This window comes from Bos indicus, chromosome 17 (assembly GCF_029378745.1).
Source record: "Bos indicus isolate NIAB-ARS_2022 breed Sahiwal x Tharparkar chromosome 17, NIAB-ARS_B.indTharparkar_mat_pri_1.0, whole genome shotgun sequence".
NCBI lineage: Eukaryota > Metazoa > Chordata > Mammalia > Artiodactyla > Bovidae > Bos > Bos indicus.
In genome coordinates, this window is record NC_091776.1 from 52,386,139 (window position 1) to 52,398,480 (window position 12,342).

At 38.9% G+C, this 12,342-nt stretch overlaps 1 protein-coding gene across 9 annotated transcripts in view; it reads left to right on the forward strand.

Annotated features, from left to right (window-relative positions):
• The window catches only part of MPHOSPH9 (M-phase phosphoprotein 9), a 55,591-nt gene that overhangs the window by 6,609 nt on the left and 36,640 nt on the right, over positions 1 to 12,342 (forward strand). For all 9 annotated transcript variants that reach the window (XR_011561149.1, XM_070769453.1, XM_019977573.2 and 6 more), the window contains 4 exons: positions 4,896 to 4,985; positions 5,710 to 6,233; positions 7,120 to 7,243; positions 10,819 to 10,909. Coding sequence is in view for 8 of the 9 variants with exons in the window: in XM_070769453.1 (XP_070625554.1) it covers positions 4,896 to 4,985; positions 5,710 to 6,233; positions 7,120 to 7,243; positions 10,819 to 10,909 (829 nt within the window). In the remaining variant the exon portion in view is untranslated. The remainder of the gene's footprint in view (positions 1 to 4,895; positions 4,986 to 5,709; positions 6,234 to 7,119; positions 7,244 to 10,818; positions 10,910 to 12,342) is intronic.

The following is a 12,342-nucleotide window of genomic DNA, read 5'->3' on the forward strand; positions in this document are numbered from 1 at the left end:
GATCTAACAGACTTTTAAAATTATGTTTCGTATTAACTGACTTTAATTTTCATAATGTAGGCATATAATTGATTATTCACTGAAGAGCTTTGTAAGCTATTTCGTACTTTGACGGAAAGTGAAATGCTATTTTGGCCATTTCAGTAAAACTTCTTGAATTTGTTTTGTGTGTTTTTGTAACATATGAAAATAAAGGTCTCTGATGCTTTAGGATAGTGCTTTAGAAAGAATGGGAGGGTAAATATCGTGTAAGTCTTATTCCTGACTCTTCCCTGAATTTCATGTTTATACCTTTCTTTTGGAATAGTAACATTTGTCTGATTTCTACCAGTTGTAAGAAGCTAATGTACATTATTAAAGAACTAAACCTTCTGCAGAGCTCTGGAAGAGATCTGGTGATGACCTGATTCTTTAGAATTCTTTTATTAAAACTTCTCTTCTGGAATTCTCAAAGTTTATCACTGCTTAAACTCAGGAAGGTTATATATTTTTATTCTATCAGGAAAGAATCTATTAACACATTTCTGTAGAAATACTTTAAGATACTCTTTTTGTTTGGTTTTGGCTGTGCTGTGTGGCTTGTGGAATCTTAGTTCCCCGACCAGGGATTGAAACTGAGTCCACTGCAGTGAATGCACCGAGTCCTAATCACTGGACCCCCAGGCAACTTCTCTAATGCATTTTAAAGTACTTGCTAATATTTCTATGATTATAAGAAAATTGTAAAGCATATCATTATCTATAGCATTTTAATTATTTAGCACTACTGATTATAATAATAACAATTATCTGATGATTATTGCTTACCTATTTGCCAGGCGGTATACGAGATACTTTCTGTCAGTGGCCCTCAACCTTATTAGACCTGAAGCTCCCTTTTTATAACAGCTTTTAAAATAACATCAACTTATATTGGCCTGAAATGAAATTCACAGATAATATAACCTGCTTGTATATGCTTTTAAAAAAAGTCAGTGTAATGTCCTGTGATATAAAGGAGTAATAATACTTATTTATAGTAAGATAATATGTAAATATATAAATGCTCAGATGTATCTACATTAGAGAACATAATGAAGCAGTCCAGCATTTACCTCTGTGTAGATCTCCATGAGCACAGCAGCTATCAGCACAGAACGGTACAGCTGCCTTGCACTGATGCACCAGCACTGTAGCTGGTGACATGATTTTCTGAAATGGCGTGTAATTTCTGAGCAAGTTCTGAACCATCTTGGTAGTTGCATTCCTGGACAATTTGGTGGCTTGAAAACTGTGCAGAATACAACATAAAATGGACAGGGGACAGTTCCTTATTGTGGAGACTGTCCTGTGTTTTGTATCCCTGGACCATGCCCCCTAAATGCTAGTGGTGCTCCCACTATCTTTGTGACAACCATGACCTCATAGATTTCAACATATAGTTCCCCCATTGAGATCCTTGCCTTGCAGGCATCATATTTAAAATTTAATCCTCACAGCTACAAATAACGTGTTGTTATTGCCATTTTATAAATTAGGAAACTGAGGGCTTCCCTGGTGGCTCAGTGGTAAAGAATCTGCCTGCCAATGCAGGAGACCCAGGTTTGATCCCTAATCTGGGAAGATTCCACATGCCGCAGAGCACCTAAGCCTGTGTGCCAACTAAGCCTGTGCTTTGCAACAAGAGAAGCCGTTGCAATAAGAAGCCTGTGGACCTCAACTAAAGAGCAGCTCCTGCTCGCTGCAACTAGAGAAAAGCCCCTGCACAGCAGCAAGGACCCAGCACAGCCCCCACCCCCACGCCAAAAAAATACACACTGGATTTTAAAGACAATAAAGGAATGTATATCTCCTTAGTAATTTTTTTTTAAACTAGGAAACTGAAGTATAAAGAAATTAAATTTACTTGTTCAGAATCACACAAGTTGGTGGAAGAGGTGGGAGTCAGAACTATGGGAAAGCCCACAGGGTATTTACCAGGTCAGACTAGGGAACCAGACTATAGCAATCCCATGCAGGCTGATAGCAGCAGAAAACTGCGTTCACAGAAAAACTTCAGTCAGGTGCCCATTTCCTCCAGCAATATATAAAGTGCAGGTAGTACAAATCACTTTAGTTTGAAATGTATAATAGCCCTTCTTAACAATTAAGCATATAATGTTATCACTGTATTAATATTCTTTAAGTTACTTTATTTAAAATTAAAGGGTAAACAATAAAATCTGTCTCAGAAAAACAAAAGTCTCCACTAATTTATAGCCTGAATGAACTCTCTTCATTTGTATCCTAAATAAGAAAATGATGATAAGGATGTGATTAATATCTTGTCTCACATACTATGAAGCCATCATTTTTATTAAATTGTCATTCTATCATTATTATAGTTAAGCTTTATGTGAATAATAACTGTATCAGATTAAAAATAACACCTAAAGGTACAGGGGTATAACTTGAGAAGACTGTCGCTAGATTGTTTCTTTTCTGTTTTCATTAATATAAGGTACTTTGTAAGCTGAGAGAGTACGGGACTTGATTTGATCTAGTCCGCTTTGTCCTGAAGTCAGTTGATTTAGAATTCTCACTTCCTGTCAGTGCCCTCATATTTCATTTAAGGCTTTCTTTTCCAATCTTGAGGTTTTCTCCCCTTTACCTTAATACTGTTATACAGATTTCAACTTAATTCTGTTATGTTGTGTAAATGGCTTTCACCATGAATGGGGAGGATCACTGGATTGTGTGATCTATAATACCAGGAAAAGTTCAGCTTGCAGTTGTTGTTCCACCGCTGAGTCATGTTCAACTCTTTGTGACTCCATGAACAGAAGCATGCCAGGCTTCCCTGTTGTTCACTATCTCCCTGAGTTTGTTCAGACTCGTGTCCATTGAGTCAGTGATGCCATCCAACCATTTCATCCTCTGTCGCCTCCTTCTCCTTTTGCTCCCAGTCTTTCCCAGCCTCAGTCTTTTCCATTGAGTCGGCTCTTCACATCAGGTGGCCAGAGTATTGGAGCTTCAGTTTCAGCCTCAGTCCTTCCAGATATTCAGGGCTGATTTCCTTCAGCTTTCAATATCCATTGTTATGTTTGTTTAGACTATATATCTTAGTGCCCATTCTTAACTTGGTCTTGTATCCTAGGTGCTGGAGTGCAGGCAGGGATGGGAGGGAGACTGGTAAACCCAAGTGAACAAATGAGGTATTTGCTGATTGTGGTAAATGCTCTGAAGGAACTAAACAGGATGCCAAGAAAGAGAGTGCCTGTAAGGATGGTTTGGAAAACTCTTAGAGAGATGAGGATAATTAAGCTGAAATTGCGGGATGGGAAGAAGCCAGCCATGTTGAGAGCTGGGGAGAAAGCTTTCCCGGTGGAGGGTACAGCAAGTGTCAGTATAAGACTTTTGAGGCGAAAGACAGTTTGGGCATGTCCAGGGAACAGAGGGAGGCCAGCGAGGCCAGTGTGTGTCATGAAAGGGACAAAGGGATTTGAGAGGAAGCTGGGAGGTGTGTGCAACCCAGATCACACAGGGCCCTGTAGGGAATAGAATGGAATGGAAATGACACTGGAATGGAAATGGAATGGAAAGACACTGGACGGTTTTAAACAAGAAAGCCAGTTGTCGCAGTAGCTACTTTTTGACATTATATATTGTTGCATACTGTTTGTTTATTTTATATTTTGGGCTCCGAAATCACTGCAGATGGTGACCACAGCCATGAAATAAAAAGACGCTCGCTCCTTGGAAGAAAAGCTATGACCAACCTAAACAGCATATTAACAAGCAGAAACATTGCTTTACCAACAAAGGTCCGCCTAGTTAAAGCTATGGTTTTTCCAGTAGTCATGTATGGATGTGAGAGTTGGACTATAAAGAAAGCTGAGCGCCAAAGAATTGATGCTTTTGAACTGTGGTGTTGGAGAAGACTCTTGAGAGTCCCTTGGATTGCAAGGAGATCCAACCAGTCCATTTTAAAGGAAATCAGTCCTGAATATTCATTGGAAGGACTGATGTTGAAGCTGAGACTCCAATACTTTGGGCCACCTGATGTGAAGAACCAACTCATTTGAAAAGACTCGGATCCTGGGAAAGTTTGAAGGCAGGAGGAGAAGGGAGCAACAGAGGATGAGATGGTTGGATGGCATCACCAACGCAATGGACATGACTTTGAATAGGCTCTGGGAGTTGGTGATGGACAGGGAGGCCTGGCTCAGTCCATGGGGGTCACAAAGAGTCGGACACGACTGAGCAAACTGAACTGAACTGTAGTTTGAATTCAGCCTCTGGAGAATTCATACTCCCCTCTTGTGTTTTGGCCTCATCTAGTTACTAACTACTGTTGGTTGGTCAGGATGGTTCAGGACCTAAAAGGGGCTCAGAAGGAAATCTTAGGTCACTTCCATAGGTTTTCAGGTTCTTTTTTTTTTTTTTTAGCTGCTGCAGTGTTTAAAACACTTTAATATCTTACTCTCAAATGTTTTTTTTTTTTTTTTTTAATCTTGAAAAATTAATTTGGGGTCAAATTCTCATAAACCAAACTTTTTTGTTTTAAGATGTGGGGGGGGTCCAAGTTAAAGTTTAAGAATACTATTGGCTGTTATGAGGAAAGGAAGAGGGGCTTAAGACAAATTTGATGTGCATCTACCGGCAGTTGTTGATTAATTAGAAAGGTAGCAGATGACATCAAGTTAATCAGATTTATTGAGACCTTCAAGTTTACCCAGACCACAGGTAACATAAAGGGGTGCCCAAGCCTATGTCCTTGTATTTTTGCATTTTTATAACTAATTTTATAGTTTTATAGCTAATTAGCTTAAAATTTTTATATTAAAAATACAAGGCCCTTCCCCTTTGGAGGAATATTTCTGTGAAATACTAGGTTAAAAAATTATTTTTAACCAAAATATTTTATAATTTAATAGACCAGGTGGTTACAGCTATTCAATTTGGTGGAAAAACAGTGCCAAGAGCAGATAGTGGCTCAGCAGGAGCAATTTCACAACCAAATTCAAGTAAGTTGTTCTTTATATTGATTCTTGTTTTACATTGTAAAATTTTTAGAAGAACCAATTAGTTAATTCTTTTTTTTTTTTTTTTTGAGAAGGAAGGATTAATTACTTGCAGCAAGTAAGGAGAACACCCAAAGCAGTATCTCCCTGAACTGTAAAATTGAGGAAGTTTTAAACTAAGGGCACATGCATATTCACGAGGGGGCTTGAGCAGAGGAGAATTCAGCATAGAACTGGGGCAGAGATCTACAGAGTCCATGCTTTAGTAGACTGAAGTCAGGAGGGTCAGCATCATAGTTCCGTCCTCCACCCGGGTAGGGGCTTAATTCCTAGTGTCAGGGCCTACTGAAGCTCAGGTTCTTTATGTCTCATTGAAGACAGAACTCAGTGAAAGCCAAGGTAATAGTTAAGTGGATTTACCTATAGAGGCACACATTCCACAGACAGAATACAGTCTGTCTCAAAAGGCAAGAGCGGCCCTGGGAGAAACACACTCTACAGTCAGAGTGTGGGGCGTCTCAGAAGACGAGAGGCCCGCAGTGAGTTAATTCTTTATATCAGTTTTGCTTATAAATTAAATGTAAGGCACAAGTGTCATCTTTAGAGTAGTAGCTCTTATTTTTAAATGCAGTATATTTAAGACATTTATGAAAATGTATATTTAATATACATTCTTAGCCAAATATCTCTTTTTTTTTTTTCCCCCAAATCTCTTTTTTATTTTTAGCGTATACAGGAGGAAATAAAAAATTTAGTCAAGTTACAGACCAATAATGCTTCCTGGGCTTCCTATGATAGAAGTTCTTTAAGCAAACAAAGATCTTCAGAAAGTCAAATGGGTTTTTTTTCTGAAAACGGTGAGAGAAATGAATATGCTATCAGTTATCCTAAGTCCGAAGAGTCTGAAATGCAGCAAGAAGCATCCTTGTCGCAACCAGACTGCAATGTGGATAGTAGCTCAGTGAGCAGTGGGTATGGAACCTTTTGCGTCTCAGAACTAAACACCTACAAATCTAAGGACGCTCAGGATTTCATGGAGCACATAGAGGCTTCTGAAGGACACTTTGGAGCACCAGTGCTGCCAGCGGAGCCACTTGGAGATGGTGTGAGAACCCAGAGTTTTTATATCCATCCAAATGAAGAGTTTTGTGCTTCTTTAAAGGAAGATACTCCCATATTTCCCAGTGAATTTGAACACAGTTTTCTTGGTGAAAGTAAGATTTCGGAAGTATCCAGTGGAAAAACAAACAAGTAAGTTGAATTTCTCCATCACTTGAAGGGAGTTTTACTTGTTAAATACATTTATAATAAGCTAAAATGTTTAGTAAATACAGCTCTTTTTAGTTGGAATGAGATGTGTTTCAACATGTCAGTTTTACCAAATTTTTTATTTATTGCCTGTGGAAAATTGAAAGTAACAAAACACGCTATATGTTAATGACATCTGACTGCCTTCCCATTGATAATAAGACTACGAAAACTCTTAGGGTGGGAGGCTTGCCAGAAAAATACCTTTTATATTTTGTAGTCACTATTGACTTGCTGAAAATTAGAGTATAGGACTGAATCAACTGGAATTTTGTCACACACGTTCATATAATTTAAAACCAAATATTATATACAAGCATGCTCAATTTTATGTTTGTTATATATTAGAAGAGATTTTGTAAGTTAAAAATGACATTTTAATTCATCCAGGGGACATTTCAGTAAAAGAAACTTTGGCTGAATTTGTAAGGCAAATAATCACTTAAAATTATGTTCAGTTTTATGTCTCTGAAGTATGTCATCTAATGTAAGGTATTTAACTATAGCAACTCATATCTTGGGTACCCATAAGTCCATCTAAATAAGTATGTTTTCACTATGGAGATATACTTGTAGGTGCCACTATGGTGGTTTTTGTTCTGTCCCATGGCTACAGACTGCACGTACTGTTAATCACTGCTAGTCAGTCCTTTTCTTCATTTTGCCTTTAATAATAAGATATCGTGAAAAGAAATTCATGCAACTCAATAAAAATCTATCCCCTCTCTGCTATTAGAAAGGCAATTCGAAGTATAGTCTCTATCAGTGTTTAGTTTTATTTGAAGACAGCATTTAAAGAGAGGTATTTTGTTTTTTTCTTTTTAAATAGTAAATTGATAACATCATGGGCTCAAAGGCTGAAGCAGAACCAACCAAAGAGAGCACATAAAGAAGAGGGCTACTCAAAATCTATGCAAGGGGATGAGCAAACCAAGAAATCACCAATTGAGAAAGTAGGTGATAAGTCACTTGACTCTGGTGTGCTTTAGCTGCGGATAATCAGGATAATTATATTGTGTTTACCACCTGTTCATTAACATAAATTTTTTTTGCCTTTTCTTTTGTATTGTTAATTTGTTCCCTTTTATGGTGTCTCTAAGAATGGGAAACAGTAATCCAAGTAGTGGTTCTTTAATAGGCCAGAAACCAAAGCTAGTGAGGAATGAAAGTACTAGAAAAAAAAAATGAAACATTTATTTTGTAAATGTCCTAATTCCCTTTGTACTGCAAATCTTTACAATTAGCCTGAGAGTAATCTATTTTTGAAAAACCCTCAAGTAATTTTTATTACTATTAAGTTGTAATAAGTAGTAATATATGTGTGAATGCTTTAGATGCCTCTATAAAAACAGTTGAAGCTTGGACAACTTGAATTTATAATCCAAATTGCAAGAGATTAAATGTTTACATTTTATGTGGCCCATTTGCTCATACAGCAGCTGCTTTTGTTAAAGAGTTACGGATACTGAGTAAGTTTTAAATATCTTTAAAGCCCCTTTGGCCTAAATTGTCATTGAATAACATTGTTTAATATAATACCTTGAAATCACAAAGTCAAGTCTCTTTACAAACTTGATTCCTTTAGAAACAGGTCACGTCTTGATTATTCTGAACAGTCTTTCTATCATCCTTTGAAAAAGATCTATTAAAGAATAGAAATCATAAGAACACAGTCCCTCAGCCTTCATAAGGCACTATTTACTTCTCTTTTGGTAAATTTTCTTTCTTCAATCCTTGATAACTTAGGCTTCTTAATATCAGGTGTTGAACTTAATCAGATTTGTGTTGAGGAGGGAAATGAAAGTGAAGAAGCTACATGAACCATCAAGCCTCTGGGCCTGGTGCTGTATTGGTAGCTCTGTTCTTTTGAACCCGCACAGTATATCCTTGTTTGGTGTAATGGCATAAAAGCATTTGGAGACTGGACTGAAAGTTGCTTTTTTCATTGGAATAGGTTGGCAGAAAAGGAAAATGTTTTCATACATACTAGTTTCTTTTTTTGTTTCAACATTAACTGAAACTCAGTGGAGACTTTTTCACTTCTGATAAACTACGTATTTGTGGTGTGTATCTCAGTGGATTCACTGTCTTTTGCGACTGTGGATCAGTATTTGTTCAATGTAGCCCTGTGGTTCCCAGAATTTGCTGCAGGTTAGAGTCATTAGGAGCTTCAGAAATCTGGGACTCCCTTGGTGGTCCAGTAGCTAAGACTCTGCACTCCCAATGTAGGGGGCCTGGGTTCGATCTCTGATTGGGAAACTAGGTTCCATATGCTGCAACTAAGATCTGGCGCAGCCAAATAAAAAAATTTTAAAAAATCTACTTATACCTGGCCACCAGCCCCAGATGGTCTGCCCTCATTGGTGTGGTTGTGACCTGTTACCAGGTGGTTTAGAAGCTCCTCCGGTGAGTCTTCTGGACTGTAAAGCTTGAAACCAGTGATATGGCCAAGTTTTCTTCCTCCATTCAGTGGAGAATCTGATAAGGAGCAGAAGGATCAGCTGAAGGTACTGTCTGAGAGATGATGTTTGGGGTTAGGTCTTCCTAGTAGTGTGTTCTGCCTCTGGGGATCTCAATAGGGCAGAGGGTAAAGCTGTGACGAGGGCATGATGCTCTTTAAACTTTTCCTTTTCTTTGATAATCTCCTAAACAAGTTTTATTTTCCTATTTTTTTAAAGGTGAATTCGATATTTTTGATATTAAATCATTAGGGGAAATCAAGTTTCTTTAGTATGTCTGTTTTAAACAGCTTTCAGGTAATGGGGGTTGGTGAAACAAAGACACCACACCTGAATCATACTTTTTACTTGCCTAATTCTCAAATTCTGTGGATTCACAAAAGTTGGAACTTTCCTCTTTATTTCATCCTTTCTCATGTCTCTCATTTTTTTTTTCTTTTCATTTTCAGCCTAAATCCGGGGAATCTTTATGATCAATTCTCTTGGGATCCAATTTTCTTCTAATATAATATAGTTTATTTGGGGGTCTAGCTATTCTGAAGCACATCTTGAAATTGGATAGTGTTTAGCACAGGGATTTTCTAAAGCTCCAGCCAGTCTTTGTTTTCTTGGTCCTTTGGGACAGACTGGCTGTTATCATTTTCCCAGCTGTGGCCTCTCTGTGGTTTTTCAGGTGCTTTAGACAGTTACTGATGAAGGTCCCGTGCTAGACTGAGGCTGGTTTCTTGGGAAGGGCTTTCCTTGCACCATACGTTCCTTTCTCTTTAAAAATGGGCTGTTTTCTTCAGCCAATGCGTTATGGGCTGGAAGAGCAGCAGACGATTATGTGAGGTAAGCCCCCTCCGGCCAACGCAGTGTGTGTTGGCTTATCACTTTAGGATTTGTGCCTCAGAACCGATGCAAAACAAAATATTTCACTGGGAATTTTTCACTTAGTCTTCTGCAGTCAGGTCTTTTCTGGTCAGTTCAGTTCAGATACGCAACAGAAATTCAAACAGATGGGAGCTGTAGAAGAGACATTTGATGAAAAAGAGGTTAAAAGTGGTGCTTTAGAAAGCTGTGCGTGCATACTCAGTCATGTCCGACTCTTTGCGACCCTATGGACTGTAACCCACCAGGCTCCTCTGTCCTTGGGATTCTCTAGGCAAGAATACTGGAGTGGGTTGCCATGCCCTCCTGCAGGGAATCTTCCCAGTTCAGGGATCGAACCCGTGTCTCTTATGTCTCCTGCATTGACAGGTGGATTCTTTACCATTGGCTTCACCTGGGAATCTGAGGAGGCTAGAAAAAGAAGGCTGAGCGGAGATCCCCGTCTTGGTAGGGAGAATGTCAGCAGCTTTAGCGTGCTTTTACTTTGGCAGTGGGTCCACGGGTGCTTCTAAGCAAATAGAGTCATGTACTTATAAACAGGAATTGAAAGTTTGGAGGTGGAACTGATAAAAATTCCGATGAAAATAATCTTTTCACATATCTGTTTGGAAACACAGATTTCTTGTGACAATGCCAGAGATATTGTAAGGAAATTTTAACTTGGAGTTTTTAATTAGAAATGAGGATAAGTAAGCATTTTTAACCTTTTCTGGTAACCAATTATTTGTATATAAGATATAGTCTACTGTTTAGAGTTCATGTTATTTATGTGCAGTTTTCAGAGTTGATTTATTGCAGTCTTACTGATAAAAATGAACTATTACGGCTTTTACATTAATTTTTGTACTAAATGACTGTAATTCTAGGCACTTGAAATTTCTTTTGGAAATCGATGGCAAATTAGGAATCCGTTTTCATTCTGAACTCTCTTTAACACCTGCTTCCGGTTTCTTCTTCCGGCTCCACAGAGAATCAAAATAAACGTTTGTAAATTACACAGGAATAGAAAATCCTTCACTGTTAATTTCTATCATTTTGCAGTTATTGGAACCATGGGGAAAGCCAGGCTGACTTTCTCTGTGAACCTCTGAAAGTTTCTCTGTGCCTGGGTTTGACACCTGGCTCATATTCCTTGGGTCAGCAGTTTGTGCCTAGCAATTTTATACTGTCAACTGATGGCTTTCTTTCTTGATTTGTAGTCTGATTTCACTGCTGATACACATTCTAGAGCTTTTTACTTCAACAAACCAGATGAGGGTCCAAAATCTTGGATGTCTGATTCAGGAACAGGTATGATACTTGTTTTGTTTTCTGGCCTTACCCCTTGGCATGAGGGATCTTTGTTCCCCAATCAGGGATAGAACCTGTGCCCCCTGCAGTGGAAGCATGGAGTCCTAACCACTGAACCACCTGGGAAGTCCCAATATTTACATTTTTAAGGAGTTTTTTCAAAATAGTAATGTGTGCATTTCTCCTAGGGTGATAATCGTGTACTGTATACTAAAGGGGTTTCTAAGGTGTATTGTGTGTTGTCTTATGTCTCTGCATCTGTAACTTCCTCACTTGCCTTAATTTGTGCTACAAGTTTTGAAAAGATAGAAGTGGTTTTTTTTTTTTACAGTTATTTCAAATGGCTACAAAAATCATCTCAGAGTTTTCTCAGATATCCAAAGTGAATTAAGAAATTCAACTCCCCTGTGAGCCATTCTGTATTCTCCATGGTGAACGTATTTTAGTCTTAATGGCTTTACACGCTAACTCCTTTTTCCACCATCCCACATCCGATTCAGGATGAATCAGCTTTGCCTGTGAAAGTTGCCAGACGCTAGCAACAGTCACCACCTCTCTGCTCTCATCCTTCGCAGAGCCTCATCACCTGCCCTCTGGGCTCCCATGAACCTCCTGACCAGCCTCCCTGCTTTCACCTTGCACCTTGCATCTGTTTTCAACACTGTAGCCAGTGGGATCCTTTGTAAGGACCGATCCGATCACGTGACTCCTCTGCATAAACCCTGCGGTGGGTCTGCTATGTGCAGAATAAGAGCCCGGAGTTTGTCCTTATTCCCACAGGCCTACAGACATCTAGCCCTGCTGTTGGACCTGAGTGTCTCCTAGTCTCCCCTTTTCTCTGATTTAGCAGGGAGGCTTTTTGCTCAAATATATCAGATGAATTCTCGTTTTAGGGGTTTTGTTCAGCTGCTTCCTGTACGTGGATGTTCTCCTCACTCCTTTTGGGGGGAACCTCCTCATACATGGCTAACACGGCCAACCTCAACCATCCTATTCAGCAAGAGCACCTGTCCTCCCTTCCACACACACTGCATCCTCCCTTAGGCCCAGTTTTTAAATTTTACCAGAGGAGAGTGCTCGCCACCTTCTGACATACTGTATATACACTGTAGTCTTTTTGCCTCCTCCCTGCAGCTAGCATAGTAAATGCTCAATAAGCATTTGAATCGTTAAGTTGTTTACATTGCTCCTGTATAAGTCTGTACTTTGCATAAAGAAATTGTTGTCTTTTTAAAAAATATTTTAGGGACTTCCCTGGCCATCCAGCAGTTCAGACTTCACCTTCCAACACAGGGGGTGCAGGTTCGATCCCTGGTCAGGGAGCTAATCACACATGCCTCAGGTCCAAAAAACCAAAACATAAACAATATTATAAGCAATAAAGATGTTTAAAATGGTCCACATTAAAAAAAAGTCTTAAATATTTATAGTTC